This window comes from Topomyia yanbarensis, chromosome 3 (assembly GCF_030247195.1).
Source record: "Topomyia yanbarensis strain Yona2022 chromosome 3, ASM3024719v1, whole genome shotgun sequence".
Lineage (NCBI taxonomy): Eukaryota > Metazoa > Arthropoda > Insecta > Diptera > Culicidae > Topomyia > Topomyia yanbarensis.
This window is the reverse complement of record NC_080672.1, coordinates 188,507,390-188,524,732: the sequence shown is the minus strand read 5'-3', so window position 1 is coordinate 188,524,732 and position 17,343 is coordinate 188,507,390. Positions and strand designations below refer to the sequence as shown.

At 47.0% G+C, this 17,343-nt stretch overlaps 1 protein-coding gene across 1 annotated transcript; it reads left to right on the top strand.

Moving 5' to 3' along the window:
- The first annotated feature begins 80 nt into the window (after window positions 1-80).
- Window positions 81-14,391, top strand: LOC131687494 (uncharacterized). Its single transcript, XM_058971586.1, has 4 exons — window positions 81-459; window positions 1,240-1,437; window positions 12,190-13,668; window positions 14,288-14,391. The coding sequence occupies exons 1-4, from the start codon at window positions 81-83 to the stop codon at window positions 14,389-14,391; spliced, it is 2,160 nt and encodes a 719-aa protein (XP_058827569.1).
- The last annotated feature ends 2,952 nt before the right edge of the window (window positions 14,392-17,343 follow it).

Genomic DNA, 17,343 nt, shown 5'->3' with positions numbered 1-17,343 from the left:
CGACTGTACAGGATGATCTCGTTTCAATAGTCATGCGGTTCCGGCTTCACCGATATGCAGTAGTCGCAGACATTGAGAAAATGTATCGAATGGTACAAGTCCAACCCAACGACTGTCAGTTACAACGCATCTTCTCGAGAAACACTCCGAATGAGTTCATTCGTGTTTTTGAGCTACAAACCGTTACTTATGGGACAGCATCTGCTCCCTACCTCGCAACGAAGTGTTTGCGACCATTTGCGGAACTTGATGGAGATAGGTTCCCGGAGGCGTCAAAGGTGTTGGCAGAAGATTTTTATGTCGACGACATGATGTCTGGCGTTGACAGCATCGATGAAGGTGTTCAACTGTGTGCTGATATTCAAACGCTTCTCAGCGGAGGTGGATTGGCGCTTCGAAAGTGGAGCTCAAACTGTGCTGTCATTCTGCAGCAAATACCCGACGACTGTAAAGATGATCGTACATCATTCGAGTTAGACGACTCCAGTGCTACAATAAAGACATTAGGGCTTGTATGGGAGCCTAGGGTAGACAGCTTCAAATTCAAGGTTCCTACCTGGAATCACTCTGAAATTTGTAAACGAACTGTTCTATCAGATTTGGCCCGAATATTCGACCCGCTTGGACTAGTCAGCCCAGTAGTCACCACAGCAAAAATATTCGTCCAATCCCCCTAGAGACAGAAGGCATCTTGGGACGATGCTCTTGCTGAAGACTTGCAAAAGCAATGGAGCAACTTTCGGAGAAGTCTGGATAGCTTAGTGAATCTGCAAGTTCCACGTTGGGTCGCTTTCAGCAAGGATTGTCTGTCATTGCAATTGCACGGGTTTTGTGATGCCTCTATTAAGGCGTACGGAGCATGTATATACCTGAACTGCAAGCATTTTGACGAAAGTGTCACGTCCCACTTGCTAGTGGCAAAATCAAGGGTTGCACCGCTTGAAGACTTAAAGAAACGGAAAAGGAAACAGTCGATTCCGCGATTAGAACTGTCGTCCGCACTATTACTCGCTCATCTTTATGAAAAGATGGTTACCAGTCTGAAAATAACTGCTCGACCATACTTCTGGACCGACTCTATGATAGTCCGATATTGGTTGTCATCGAGTCCATCACGGTGGCAGCAATTCATTGCGAACAGAGTATCGGAAATACAACATGCTACTAGAGGTGGCGTGTGGAGTCATGTACCAGGCACAGAAAACCCAGCAGATGTACTATCTCGTGGCATTACTGCAGATCAGCTGAACGAAGATCCCCTACGGTGGAATGGAGCACCGTGGATGCGAGGAAACGAAGACAATTGGCCAGAAAATGTTCACCTAACCGTGGCAGGTGTCGACCCAACTGTGCTGGAAGAAAATTCGGCTGTGTCCGTGGTAGTCAATATGTCTCCGCCGAACGAAATCTTCAGCCTCAGATCATCGCTGACAAGTTGTAAGTAGGGGTTTGCCCACTACTCGGGTTCTTGTTTGCCCGGCGAACCCTTCTTTTCAGGGCGGCCTAGGTGCTCCTACAGAATTTCGGATTTTCGTTTCACAAGAAAAAAAGTAAACAAACTAAATTTACCAATTTTTATTCCACCGATCCCCTTCACTGCATACTACGCTGCTTCGTTTGTAACTGCTGGCGGACGGGTTTCTCCGTACGGCCGGGACAACAACGGCCTGGTCTGTCTACTGGTATCCCAGCTGGCTGCTCCGGCAGCGGTCCTTGGCGTTTAGCTAGGGAGGTGAGCTTGGCTCCTTTGTTGGAACCTCCCTAGCGACGTTGGCGACGAATCGCCGGATCGTCTACTCACCGTAAACGATCCCGGAAGTTACCGCAGTAAACTTCCCAGGGGGAACCTTTGTCCGCCCTGCTTCGTTCTCCTTGGCTATTAGCTATAGAGGAGAGCTTGGCTCGTTCGACTTATCCTCTATAGCGAGAACGGTCGATGTTCGGTTCCTTGTGAATTAGCCGGGGTAGCGAAAGAACTCCTTTGCTGTTAGCTTACCCCTGTTGGCGAACCGACACCGTAGGTTTCACTGTGCCCGAACCACAGGCCGGCAATCTCGACGGGTGATTTTACCGTCGCACTCGCGCACTTCGCTACACTTGCTATCGTGGCGGGAAACTGTCCCGAAAACAAAAAAACGTAATCTGGCAGACGTCTGTATATCGCCGTGGTCCGTCACTTTCTAACTAGCTCGATGGCCGCCTTTTTCACTCACCCAAAACAAACACCAAAACCAGCACCAAAAAACAGTACCGCCGCATAGCTGTCATCGCTGTGTGCAGCATATCCAGCACACTTATTGCAGCAAGAGGAGAGCGGTGGCCTACCTAAGCCCTATGTTATTTATACAGAAATATGAAACAAAATTTTCTACACCTATCTAGACCAACAAAATCGTTCACAAAAGCTAAAACAAACAAAATTTACGAGAAAAAGTGAACGATCATAAGGAACAGCGGTGAGTTATGTTGCAATAACAATACACTCTACGGAGAGAGTACGCACAAATAAGTATATTTCCACCCAGTGCTAAATTGTTACCCTGACGGGTTACAATCTCGCCCACACCGGGTGGAAAAAAATTGACAATTTTTTTCTAACCTAACACCGATACAATAATAATACGCAATGAATAAATAAATCAATAAACAAAGAAAAACTAACTACACCTAATTATTTCTTCCGCAATTTATCAAAATTCATCAAAAAAATAATCGACCGGATGTCCTCATTGGTGAAAAGTTTGCCTGTGTTTGGTCTGATAATACTGACAGCATACGCGAAGCGAGAGGCTATCAGCCATCGTCATTATTCGGTTATGGGTTGAACCCTAAATCCAATCCGAATACAAGATCGGTAACAACTCGATATTCCTAAAATTCTGCAAGTGACATTGACAATTTTCAATCTTCCAACTTGCAGGGGAACGGTTGTCGGCATTATTTTGTTCGTTTTTTTTCCTCGACTGTCCAGAAATGCCTCGTGTTCTTACGGTACCAGTACTACACGCTTGTGTTGGGGTTTCAATCCAAATACATTCATACAATTATCCCATTCATTCATCCTCAATCACTGGCGATCATTCACATTCCGATAAGCACTTCGAATTAACCCCAAAGCAATGTTATCTTATTGATCACACATGCACTCATTCACTCTGTTCGATTCCACACTCATACATTCACTCATACAATACCGCTTAACACGTCATCATTTCTCCCACTCACAGACATTCCGGACAAAAGTTTGTATATTCGTCCCTTTTCGCCTCAAAACGCTTCGTACATTGGAAAAGAAACGTTTGAGAGGGACCAAAGAATGTCTTTCGCATAATTTAAAAATCTCGAAATGATTCCCGCTGGAATCAAACGAACCATCCCAGGTTTAACCACAAACCCAAAATTATGCGAAATAAAATTTTATTATTTGATTCGAAATCGAAGACGCGGTATCGTTTTACCCCATTCGCTCTTCCACTCACACTACTCTGATCCAAATCGGGCTACACCTGCATGATGCAGAGCATTGATGCGAACATCGGGGAAACTGTCAAAATTGATGATGATATTTTCATCCATTGTATACTTTACGCTGACGTCACAAATGAACTCAGTGTTCATTTTTGACAGTTCGCTTGTACTGTTTACATGGACTTAGAAAAAATCTTTACGATTTTCTTCGAGCGAATCTAGTCGTCCACAAATTTTTCTAAGTCCATGTAAACAGTACAAGCGAACTGTCAAGAAAAGTGAGGTTAACTGTGCCAGTAAAGAACCTAATCTGAATGGATGAATGAATCATCCTCAAAATATAAATAAAAACAAAACAGTTCGCGAAATCGGTTCGCAAACTGTTTTTATTATTCCGTTTACGGTCGGTCCCGGAGTAGTGGAACCACTCACGCGAACGAAGTGTCCCCGGCGAAGAGGGGAAAGGTGGTTTTTTTTATATAGTGACCCAAATAAGGAGAAATTTTATATAATTTAGTGCACCCGTAGGTGCGAGTGTTCCCCACAGAAAGGGGTTTTTGAAAAATTTTATGTTGCCGAACACGGCAGAAGAATGATGTGTATGCATCCGGCGGTGAAAAGACGGTACGATAGGTTCGTTTTGTTTCTTCCAAACACTGGTACTGGTTTGGTAAGAAAGTTTTGTTTACCGTAACCGTCTCGACCGCCGGAGCAAAGCAAATTAGTGGATAATTTGGTTACCTCACTGCGCGAGTGGGGCGCAAAAGAATTTTTTTGTATTTCGATCATGAATCGACCAAAGGGCCGAAGTCGCAATGATATCGAATCGAGAAAAATAGCTTTGAAAATTCGGTTCAGAAAATTAAATCGTATTTTAACAGTGTTTGCATACTGCGCCTTCAAATGTATTGAAACACTTTGAAACAATACTAGTTTTCGGAAGCATAACTAAAATGTTTTATATAATAACGTTTTCGTTGATAAAATTGAAAATTAAAATAATTGATTATTTCGCCGAGTGTTGTTATGAAATGTTGATTAGGCCATTTTTGAGTCGCCCTCTTGTTTTGACGACTCTCAATTTCGCCCTGCAGTGTCGCCAAAAAACAAAAATCAAATGTGGCTTTCGCCGTGCTCGCTGGAGGGGAAAATTTGTTATTCTTCCTGGGCGTAACAAGCACTTGGTTTTTGTTTAGGGCGATTCTGTTTACGGACCTTGTAAACAATGATGCTGTCAATTTCGCCTGTATACACTACCTTAGAAATGCAGAGGCGTAACCCGCCTGGCTTTTTGTTTACAGTCGAAAGTCGGATCCGCCGTTTTGTTTTTCATTGATTTTTATGAAGTGTGAAATATTTATAAATGAGTTTTTATATTTTTTATAAAGTATTTTTACTCCTCTTTCAGATATTAATCAAATCTCTGTTTGTGTACATTTGTTAGTTTCGCCCATTTGTCGGTTCACGATCGATTTGTTTGCCGAACACGGCAGGTAGTGTATTTAGATGCGTCCGGTGCCCGGGAGAACGGCACGGTATAAGATTAGTGTTTTTTTTAATAGAGTATTCCACCCTACCGTAGTCGTCATCGGGGCCGGAGCATATATTTCGTGCGAGTGTTTGTTTACCACACTGCGAGAGTGTGGCTCTGAAAAATTGCAAGAAGGTGTTGAAGAACCTTCTCGCGGCAGAGTTGGTCTTCCACAATAAAAATAGAGAAGACGGAGAAATGTTTATTGTTTTTTTTTTATTCGGACCAAAGTCCGTGTTGTTGCCGTCGGGAACTGACGGCTGCTTTTGGAAAACTCCCAAGTGAGTAATCCATATAAAAGCATACCGTCAGTCCACAGACGGCACGGAAAAGTTTTTATGCTGGTTTAAGGAGATTTGCTGGCCAAACTCCGAGATTTTTACCTGCTAAATCCTTCAGCTCGTAGGAGGATACACCTTTTTTTGAGACAATTTTTGCCGGTAAGTATTGTGGTCCAAGTTTAGCATTGTAAGACTCGAGTGCATTCGACAACTTCATGTTTCGACGGTATACCATTTGTCCTGTTTCAAAAGGTTTGGAGAACTTTCGATGACGCAAGTTGTACTGATGTCGAATGCCCTCGCTTGCCTTTGCCAAATTTTTGACCACAATCTCCCGGATTTTGTCTATCTGTTGGTGTCTTGTTTCTAGGTCACCCTCACCGGAAATCCTGCTGAAGTCATCGGCAGATGCCATTTCACACCCGTGTATAATGAAATGTGGACTAAACCCAGTGGAGGAATGAACGGTAGTATTTAGGATGCGCTCCACATCACTGATGTGGACATCCCAGTTGCGCTGCTCGGTTCGAGCATATACCCGGATTGCGGTGTTTATCGAGCGATTTGTTCGCTCCACTGGGTTAGCCTGCGAATGATAGCGGGAGTTCAGCCAATGTTTGACGTTGGTTTCTTTTATGAATTGACTGAACTCCTTCGAGGTGAAAGTGGAGGCATTGTCGCTTAGCAGAATTTCCGGGCTGCCATGGCGATTGAACCACTGTTCGCGCAGTATCGTACAGAGTGACGTACCAGCGATTTTGCGAACGGGGGTTAACATGACGTACTTACTGAAGACGTCGAGGACGACAAGCAAGTGTTGATTGCCACGTTTGCTTTTTGGAAGAGGACCAATATAGTCCACAGAAACCATTCGCCATGGTGCATTAGTCGCACGCGACTTACCCATTTCGGGCTGGACTGGGACGAAAGGAGCTTTGATTTCCTTGCACGTCCCACATTCTCGAATAAACTTTCGTACTTCAGATCCCATACGAGGCCAGTAATATCGTAACTGCACTTCGTGGATCGTTTTATCGTATCCCACGTGAAGCAAATTTTCGTGGGTACGTTGAATCAAATCTTGACGGAACTCGGGTGCTGGGACGAGTTTCCAACTGAACCGCGAGTCGCACGGAACAACTTTCGAGTTTACATACTTGAAAAGTTGATCATTTTCTACTTTGAAGTCGGCATAGTCGTCAGGATTTTGGATAACTTTGGACTTCATGGAACAGTACCAGTCTGAGGTGGACAAAGCGGAAACGGCTGCTACGTCCCGGGATAACGCATCTGGAACGACATTGTCCTTGCCTTTCCGGTGCTCAATAGACATGTCGTAGAGTTGCAATTCTAAACTCCAACGACTCAAACGTGAACTGGTTTTCCATTTAGTCTTCAGTATCCATGTAATCGCTGACGAATCAGTGACCAGTCGAAAATGATAACCTTCCAAGTAACCTCGAAAGTGTTCAACCGCCATTATCACCGCCAGACCTTCCTTTTCAGTTGCATGATAGTTCCTTTGGGGAGTGGTCAGTTTGTGCGAAAAGTAAGCAACTACTTTCTCACCCTCGGGATACTCCTGCACCAGAACAGCAGCGACTGCTACGTCACTAGCGTCTGTCTGAAGAATGAATTCTTTGGAGAAGTCTGGTGGGACTAAAACTGGAGGAGTGACTAGAAGTTCCTTAATTTTAAGGAACGCGAGTTCTGCCTCGGAGTTCCAAACTAAGCTCTTGGTTTTCGTTTTGAGCAGATCGGTCAAGGGAGCAGTGACCTCACTGAACCGATCAATGAAACGGCGGTAATAACCGCACATCCCGAGAAAACGACGAAGTTTCGTCACGGTAACCGGTCTCTCGTAGTCGAGAATCGGCTGAATTTTGTCAGGATTGACCTTGAGTCCGTCCCGATTCAACAAATAACCAAGAAACTTTAGTTCGGGGACTCCAAAACGGGATTTTTCCAAATTGATGGTTAGATTGGCTCTTGCTAGACAATCGGCCACTGCTTTGAGCAACTGTATGTGATGCTCGAACGTTTCGCTTACCACGATGATGTCATCTAGGTAGACGAAAACGTAAGGTTCCCATTTACCTCGTCCTAGAACCTGGTCCATCAGTCGCGCCAGAGTAGCGGGGCTGTTGACGAGACCAAATGGTAGACGGGTAAATTGGAACATACCCCTGCCGGGAACACTGAAAGCGGTATATTTGCGACTATCCTTAGCCAGGGGTACCTGGAGAAAGGCCTCCTTCAAGTCTATGGTAGACAGGTACTTCGCCTTGGGTAAGCCGCCCAATATTCGCCCAGGGTGGGGCAGAGGGTATGCATCCCGTACAGTACGCTCATTGAGAGGCCTAGCGTCTAGACAAAGGCGGATTGAGTCGTCTGGTTTCGTGACCGCCACAATATTAAGCGACCAATCCGAATCAGACTCCTCGATAATTCCCATAGACCGCCATCGGTCAACCTCTTCCCAGACCTTTGACAGTTTCTTTGGGCTCATGTGATAAGGATATCGGCAAACGGGTGCCGCACCTTGGAATTCATCTTTGATGACAATCCTGTGCTCTGTGAATGAGGTTGGGCTTAGCTTTCCGGGCTCTACTGCCTGGAAACACTTCTTTACTTCTTCTACGCGCGCTAACTGTTCCGAAGTGAGTATCGACTCACGCGGTACTTCATCTTCTTCATCGTCTTCTGATTCCTGACCTGAGTTCAACAGAGCACAGTTTTGTATCTCAGGAGAAATCCCAAAGGCGCGCCAAAAGTCCATACCTAGAATGGAGTTGACGGTCAGATGCTCTACTACAAGAGTGCATAGGACCTTTGTCAAATTTTGAAAAGTATACGGGAGATACGCTTGTCCAATGATTGGTAAGGATTGACCATTTGCAGAACGTAGTTCGAATGGTCGTTCCAACCTTTTCAAGGGACTTTTCGAAAACTTTCGGTATAGCTTTTTAGTTATAATTGTGGCGTTACTACCACTGTCGAGCAAGGCTTTGAAGGATTTGCCGTACACAGCGACTATTGCAAATGGACGGTTATCGAACGGGTCGTCAAGGACGATGGTTTCGACAGACAACGAATTATCATAGTCCTCATCACGAGCCGGTCGAAAACTGTCGTAAATCTGGGGCTGGATTGTTAGTTGTTCTTTGGAGCGCTGCTTTACTGCCAACTGCGACTTCAGTTGGTTCTGATCCCGTTTTTTAGGCAGTAAGGGCAACGAGAAACATCAAATCCTTTAAAACCACACACGATGCAGAAGACCCGATTTGGTTTCCGGCATTCCTCAAATTCATGTCCTTTGTCTCCACAGTTGTAGCAGACGCCGAGCACGGGAGGACGATGCTTTTCCACCAAATACTCCAGACACATTATAGGTTTCTGCGGTGGTTCGATCGGTTTTTGATTGTTTCCTTCGAGATTCTTGCCGTCCTGATTCCCTTGCTGTTTCTTTTTCTGGTTGTCAGGAGGCATGCTTGAATCAAGACCTGCCGGTTTGGCATTCTTGTTCCAAAACGTTTTGGATTTTGCGTTGCCGTTATTCTGTCCACCTCCCTTTTGGTTTTGATTATTTTGTTTTTGTTTGTTTTGTGGTGGATTATCAGAATAAGCAGCAACGTCCCGAGAAGAACCGAAAACTTTCTGATAAATCGGCGTCTTGGAGGCGTCGATCGATTTACCAAGACTCATCAATTCTGAAAGCGTGTTCACTGGCCTGAGAATCAGCATTTGTTTATAATCGGCTTTCAGGTTCCGCTTGAGCACGTCGAGTTTTTCGCTCGGTGCCATTGGAACCGTCATAGCACGAAATATTTTTTCCATTTCCAGGAAGTATTCCTGGAAAGATTCGTTACGCATCTGCCGGCGCTGGAGAGCCTTCATTTTGAGCGTAGCATCAAGTTCAGGATGTACGAAATTTACCTTGAGCTCGCAAACAAGATGGTTCCAGTTAAACAACCGGTTTTGCGCACGCATAGCCTGATACCAGGTCAAAGCATTGCCAGTGAACAGATGCATCGCAGAATTGAAAAGTTCTTCTTCGCACATTTGTTCACACGCAGCGTAATTTGCTACGGTGTCCAAAAACTCCAGTCCGCAAGTCCAGCTCCTTCATCAGTTCCAGCATACTTCCGAATCTTCCAATCAGCGACGCGTTGCGGGTTTCGCGAGTAATTCCTGGGGGCCACCATCGATCCGTTTCCCGCATGGGTGGATATCGAAAAGTTCGGATATGATGGTCCCGCCAGCTGTTCGGTCAATTCAGGAACGTAAGGCTGGTTCTGCGTTTGGTACGGGGCTGTGAATCCAGTATTCTGTTTCGGTTTCTCGATAGGAAGTGATGGACATAGATTTTGTTGACCCGAGAATCCTCGCTTCAACACAAATTGATCGGGACTGGGCGCCAGTGTTGGGCGAGGAATCTCTGGTGCATCAAATGAATCGGGTACGTCCATCAAACGCAAATCTTCCAGATCGGTCTGCAGATCCTTCTCGGAAGCACTTTCCTTCTGATGTACTAGTGCCCGAAGTTCACTGACGGATTCACGAAGTGAGACAACTTCTTGAACCGTCTTTCTCAAAACTGACAAAATTGTTGTCAGTGAAGCAATCCCACCCATTAGCGTTTCAGTAGCTTTTGAAAAAGCATCAGACCCCTGAGACGCTAGGGCTCTATTATCGTCGGATTGCTGTCGCAATTGTCGAATCTCGTCCCTCATCTCGCACAAGACACGCAACAGGTCGTCTCCTACGAGCTGTTTAGAAAGAGATCCTTCGTTATCGGAAGGATTGGATCCCTGTGGAATTGCAGGTACGTCTGTACTCAGCAAATCTCCCAAAATTTCTCCATCCTCCCCTTCTTGGTTGTCGGGAGGAAGTGCTGCCTGTTCGTCGTTAAAATGACTGGCATAAACTGCTAGAACTTCCCCCAGCAACCCCGAAATTTCCTAGTTGACCTCCCCTGCCGCATAATTTCGGATAACCTGGAGCCTAGATCCCAAATGAAGCAACCGTGTTCGGTAAATCTCCTTGTTTGGGCACCGGTACTGGAGATCTTCCTTGATTGTTAGTAATTTACCAAGGCAGATCTCCTTTTCTTCACCCACGTCACCCCGGAAATTGCGTACTAATTCCCTCCGAGACAACCGCTCATGCGACAAAATTCCCCGAAGACGCCGCTGCCGCTGGACACCCGAAAGATCCGAATCAGGAGAGATAAAAATGCTTCGAGATAGCAACTCAAAATCCAGCTCATCGAAATGCAAATGATCGACGCGCATGAGCACACACGCTTGGTTGAATTTCTCCAACGCCATCATAACTTGCGCTATATTGGAAGAAATCACCAAGACACAAAGCATGTAAGTACTGACACGGTATTATTTTCGATTTTTCGCCCACTAACGATTCCCTTAAAATTTCAGGAAATCAAGCTGTTCCAAAAATGTCTCAAACCGGATTGAGAATTCAAGGCGATTGGCCACCGCAACCGAATAATAACAACAACCTTCAAACTACTCGTCCGGCAGACCAAACACAAACAACGCAATCCACAAATTCGGACAAAAAAGAAAATGCAAAAATCAAAAAACAATACCAAAAATGTAAATAAATAAATAATACGACCGCGGAACAATATTGCGGAAGAAACCTCACCACTGTTCTACGAAAATCCTCTATTTAGTAGAAGCACCCCACACTCCGGAAGAAAAAAATATTTTCCAAAATAGGAAAATATTTTTTTCAGTGTGCCCCACGTTGGGCGTCAAATGTAAGTAGGGGTTTGCCCACTACTCGGGTTCTTGTTTGCCCGGCGAACCCTTCTTTTCAGGGCGGCCTAGGTGCTCCTACAGAATTTCGGATTTTCGTTTCACAAGAAAAAAAGTAAACAAACTAAATTTACCAATTTTTATTCCACCGATCCCCTTCACTGCATACTACGCTGCTTCGTTTGTAACTGCTGGCGGACGGGTTTCTCCGTACGGCCGGGACAACAACGGCCTGGTCTGTCTACTGGTATCCCAGCTGGCTGCTCCGGCAGCGGTCCTTGGCGTTTAGCTAGGGAGGTGAGCTTGGCTCCTTTGTTGGAACCTCCCTAGCGACGTTGGCGACGAATCGCCGGATCGTCTACTCGCCGTAAACGATCCCGGAAGTTACCGCAGTAAACTTCCCAGGGGGAACCTTTGTCCGCCCTGCTTCGTTCTCCTTAGCTATTAGCTATAGAGGAGAGCTTGGCTCGTTCGACTTATCCTCTATAGCGAGAACGGTCGATGTTCGGTTCCTTGTGAATTAGCCGGGGTAGCGAAAGAACTCCTTTGCTGTTAGCTTACCCCTGTTGGCGAACCGACACCGTAGGTTTCACTGTGCCCGAACCACAGGCCGGCAATCTCGACGGGTGATTTTACCGTCGCACTCGCGCACTTCGCTACACTTGCTATCGTGGCGGGAAACTGTCCCGAAAACAAAAAAACGTAATCTGGCAGATGTCTGTATATCGCCGTGGTCCGTCACTTTCTAACTAGCTCGATGGCCGCCTTTTTCACTCACCCAAAACAAACACCAAAACCAGCACCAAAAAACAGTACCGCCGCATAGCTGTCATCGCTATGTGCAGCATATCCAGCACACTTATTGCAGCAAGAGGAGAGCGGTGGCCTACCTAAGCCCTATGTTATTTATACAGAAATATGAAACAAAATTTTCTACACCTATCTAGACCAACAAAATCGTTCACAAAAGCTAAAACAAACAAAATTTACGAGAAAAAGTGAACGATCATAAGGAACAGCGGTGAGTTATGTTGCAATAACAATACACTCTACGGAGAGAGTACGCACAAATAGGTATATTTCCACCCAGTGCTAAATTGTTACCCTGACGGGTTACAAAGTCTAGTGAGAATCACTGCCTGGCTTCTCAGATGGAAGCACAACGCGCAACAGAGGACTCACAACAATCGAAGGTCTGGGATTCTAACCTATGCAGAACGAGAATCAGCTCTACTTCATCTTGTGAGACTCGCTCAACGGGAGTGCTTCGAACAGGAACTACTGGATTTGCAACGAAAGGGCCAAGTCAAATCGACGTCTCGCATTAACACTCTTCATCCGATAATGCTGGATGGTATAGTTCGCGTCGGTGGTAGACTGGTGAATGCTCTAGTTTCAACCGAGAGAAAGCATCCGATAGTGTTGGATAAAAATCATCCGTTCACGTCACTAGTAATGCTTCATTATCACTACAAATTGTTACATGCCGGTCAGCAACTGCTCATTGGCAGCGTTCGTGACCGATTTTGGCCGCTCAGCATACGTAGTCTTGCCCGGCAGACAATACACCGTTGTGTAACCTGCTTTCGCAACAAACCGACGGTTCACGAACAACTGATGGCAGACCTGCCTTCTGAACGTGTGACCCCAGCACCGCCTTTTCTCCGTGTGGGGGTAGACTACTGTGGTCCGTTCTTCATCAAATACCCTAATCGCCAACGAGTTCCTGTGAAATATTACGCTGCCATATTTGTGTGTTTGGTGACCAAGGCGGTCCATATCGAAATGGTCGCAGATCTGACGACGCCAGGATTTTTAGCCGCTCTGAAACGATTTGTTGGCAGACGTGGCAAACCAACGATCATCATGTGTGATAACGGCAGTAACTTCGTGGGGGCAAAACGTGAACTAGACGAGCTCCGCCAAACCTTTCTGTCGCAACAATCACAACAGTCGATCATCTCCGAAGCTGCAGATTCCGGCATGGAATTCCGGTTCATTCCAGCAAAAACTCCTAACTTTGGCGGCTTGTGGGAGGCTGCCGTCAAATCGATGAAACAGCATCTCCGAAGGACGATCGGATTGATGATTTTGACTCCGGATGAACTGCAAACGGTATTTGTGCAAATAGAGTCATGTTTAAACTCAAGGCCTCTCACTCCGCTGAGCAACGACCCGTCAGATTTCGAGGCATTAACACCGGGGCATTTTTTAATACAACGGCCGCTGACGGCAGTACCCGAGCCAGCACTGAAGGAGGTTCCAGCAACCCGGCTATCTCGATGGCAACAAGCACAAGAGTTTCTACAGCACATCTGGGCCAAATGGTCAACGGAATACTTGTCCAATCTACATAACAGAACCAAATGGACAAGGCAACGAAACAATTTGTTCGTGGGGACGATGGTTTTGGTTAAGGAAGATAACCTTCCCCCACTCAAGTGGGCACTTGGACGTATAACGCATATCACATCGGGCAGCGACGGAAATATCCGTGTTGTTACGGTAAAAACAAAGGATGGTAGCTTTACTCGGGGAATATCAAAAATTTGCATCCTGCCCATCTGCGACAACGAGCCATCTGGCTCCCGCGAACCAGTGAAGTGTTTGTTTTGTACTAAATTATCAAAAATATCATGGAATGTTCGTCTCCCATAGTTGTCGTCCGTCCCTGGGTAGCCGCTGGCTCCCTTGGACACTACCAGAAAGGCTGCTGCTCATCCCTGTTCCGAATGTCTAGATGACTGTCCTTCATTCAACTCAGCAATTACCATCCCTCCGGTTCACCTCGGATCGTCCTTGTGATGATGGCCACATCACTGGGTCTAGCCGAATTACTGCGTTTGGTTTGCTATTCATAATCGTCAGGACAGAATCATCTACACGAGGAACTCGCTGTCGTCACTACGTGCTTCCATGCTGCTTGATTGGGATCAGCAGACCGCACCGTTACGCATTCGCGAATCCGAAATTCTCATCAGCACGTGCATCGTCACATGAAAATCCGAAATTCGTCATCATGTCATCAAAAGAATCACAAACATCAACCAGCCATGTAAGGCATAGGACAGCTCCTGTCACATCATCACTTACGTCAAGAGAAATGAAGCCACCGTTATCATCATCGGCGTGAAGGCGCCCGCGGAGGCGCGCTAGCCTCCGCTCCAGGGAAGCAATTGTTAAATTGTTAAATTCATGTAAAAAATCGCCCTTCTTTATTTCAGTAATGAATCCCACCACGGCGGCCGGGGAGTGCACCCCCATAAGGATCGCCTCTTCGACACGTTACTTCAAGACCACACACGAATATCGGTACAAGGCCGATTAACACGATTTAGGACATGCCCACAAGATTATCCGAAATACAGCATCAGCAACGAGTTCACGTATAGCAGCATTTCACCAGGGAGTCAAGCCGTCGACATCCACCAATCGGACATTATTTGCAACAAGCCAGCGCTGGAGTCGCTTCAACCCAGGGAAGCCGAATGCAGCAGATTATACCAAATTTAAAATTCCAATGTACACATTATTCTATAATAGTAATTAAGGCATAGCAATTACTCGACAAATAGTTTGAAATCCCGGTTGTATTTCAAGGCGGCCGGTGTAAAATACTTTGATTAATTTAATCTGATATGTTCGACTAGCGAACCCACCCTGCAATGATCATAGCTCTCAGACATGATCGCCAGAGGAACTCACTCTCGCAACACACTTTTTTTTTTTTTACAATGGAGAAGACCTTTATGTCCTAGCCCAGTACACGTGCTAACGGTAGGGTCCAATCTACCACACGGGGTGCACTGGGGGCGTGTCGGACTCAAATGGTGACCAGCCATTAATACCGACTAAACTCCATTGGGCTCCGCCATCATTCCTCCCAGGAACTACCTCTCGGTATTACTTCTGGGGGGATGGCTGTACTGAATGTACTCATTCACTCTCACTCGCGCGATCATACATCCTGTATGAGGCTTACTTGGGTGCTCTCTCAATCACACTTTGATTCACTCTCAAACACTCCCACATGAGGCTGACTTTTGTGCTCACCTTTTACGTTCCATGCGAGGCTGACTTGTGTGCTCACCTTACTCATTCCTTGCTAGGCTTACTTTTGTGCTCGCCCTACCCATCCATGTGAGGCTGACTTGGGTGCTCACCCTATCACCTGATTCACTCTCAATCGTGCCACTCTATTGTACCTTTGTCACTCCCTCTGGCATCCCATGTGGGACATTTTTCTTAGGCCCCACTTCTGACATACCATGCGAGGCTGACTTTTGTGCTCACCTTTTTCATTCCTTGCTAGGCTGACTTTTGTGCTAGCCTCTACCAACCTGTGAGGCTGACTTTTATGCTCACCCTTAACATGCAGTGTGAGACTGACTTGGATGCTCACCCTTTCACTCCTCTGCCACGCCATGAGGCATCGATAGCTTAGTTCCAACATACTACGCTACGACCCTCCCGTCTTGGCATGAGGCAGTCCACTTATACGCCTATACACTCACTCTTCTGTCTTGCTTCGGGGTGGCTGGGTTTACCCCTTACGCGGTTGCCATTCGCTGCGCCAACCTACCTCGGCATGAACAGACCATTCACTCTCTTATTTTGCGCTTGGCCTTTTTCGCTCCAACTAACCAATCACTAGTTAGCCGTGCCCGCCGTCTGTTGCTCGGTTCGCCAGATTACCTGTAGCCTACTGGCAATCTGGATGGTAGCAGCCGAGACTGCGTTCCACTTCTCCACCGTTTGACACATCCGCTGAATAAGGGTATCCGGGGTTGTGTCCCAGCCACAGACGTCAAGCATTGCTCTTCTTTCGACGTCGAACCGATGACATACGAACAGTATGTGCTCGGCAGTTTCATCTACACCTGGGCAGTCCGGGCATACTGGGACCTCCGCGTGTCCGAACCTGTGGAGGTACTGACGGAAACAGCCATGGCCTGACAGGAATTGTGTCAGGTGGAAGTGAACTTCCCCATGGGGTCTTCCCACCCAGCTCGATATGCTAGGTATCAGCCGGTGGGTCCACCTACCTTTCGAGGAGTTGTCCCACTCACGCTGCCATCTGGCGACCGAGGTCACCCTGGTGCGCTCGCGTGCTCCCCTATTTCCACGTAGCTCAAAGCACTCCTCATCTTCCCGAATGACCAGCCCGACTGGCATCATGCTCGCTATCACGCAGGATGCATCGTGTGATACCGTGCGGTAGGCAGATATCACTCTGAGGCACATCACGCGGTAGGTGCTCTCCAGTTTCTGTAGGTAACTGGTTACCCTCAGTGCTCTTGACCATGACGGGCCGCCGTACCTGAGGATAGATACGGCAACGCCTGCCAGTAACCTACGTCTACTGGCGCACACCTTTGAGCTGTTGGACATCATTCTCGATAGTGCCGCAACAGCAGTCGACGCTCTCTTGCACGTATAGTCGACATGGCTGCCGAAGGTCAGCTTGTCGTCTATAATGACTCCGAGAGACTTCAGACTTCGCTGTGAAGTGATCGCGACTTCTCCCACATGGATAACTGCATGTTGTGCCGACTTGCGGTTGTTGACGATAACTACCTCCGTCTTATGATGAGCGAGCTCCAGGCCTCTCGCGCTCATCCATTCCTCCACCGTGCTAATCGCGTGTTCTGCGGTTAGTTCTACCTCAGGAATTGACTCCCCGTAGACCTCCAAGGTTACGTCGTCGGCAAAGCCGACGATCTTGACCCCAGGAGGGAACTTCAGTCTCAGAACCCCGTCATACATGAGGTTCCATAGCACCGGGCCTAGGATCGAGCCCTGCGGGACTCCGGCGGTAATCGGAACCCTTTTCTGACCGGCATCGGTCTCGTATAGCAGTACGCGGTTTTGGAAGTAACTTTCCAGGATCCGGTACAGACCCACCGGTAGGCTAAGCCGGTGTAACGAGAGCGCGATGGCATCCCAGCTTGCGCTGTTGAATGCATTCTTCACGTCAAGTGTCACTAACGCACAGTATCGAATACCTCGCCTTTTTCGTTGGATCGCTATCTCGGCAGTATTTATCACTGAGTTGAGAGCGTCCACTGTGGACTTACCCTTCCGAAAGCCAAACTGGTTGCTTGACAGACCGTCCGTACCTTCCGCGTACGGGGTGAGCCTGTTGAGGATGATCCTCTCAAGCAGTTTGCCAGTCGTGTCTATCAGACAGATTGGTCTGTACGCCGATGGGTCGCCTGGCGGCTTCCCGGGCTTCGGCAACAGCACCAGTTTCTGCCTTTTCCATCTATCGGGGAAACGG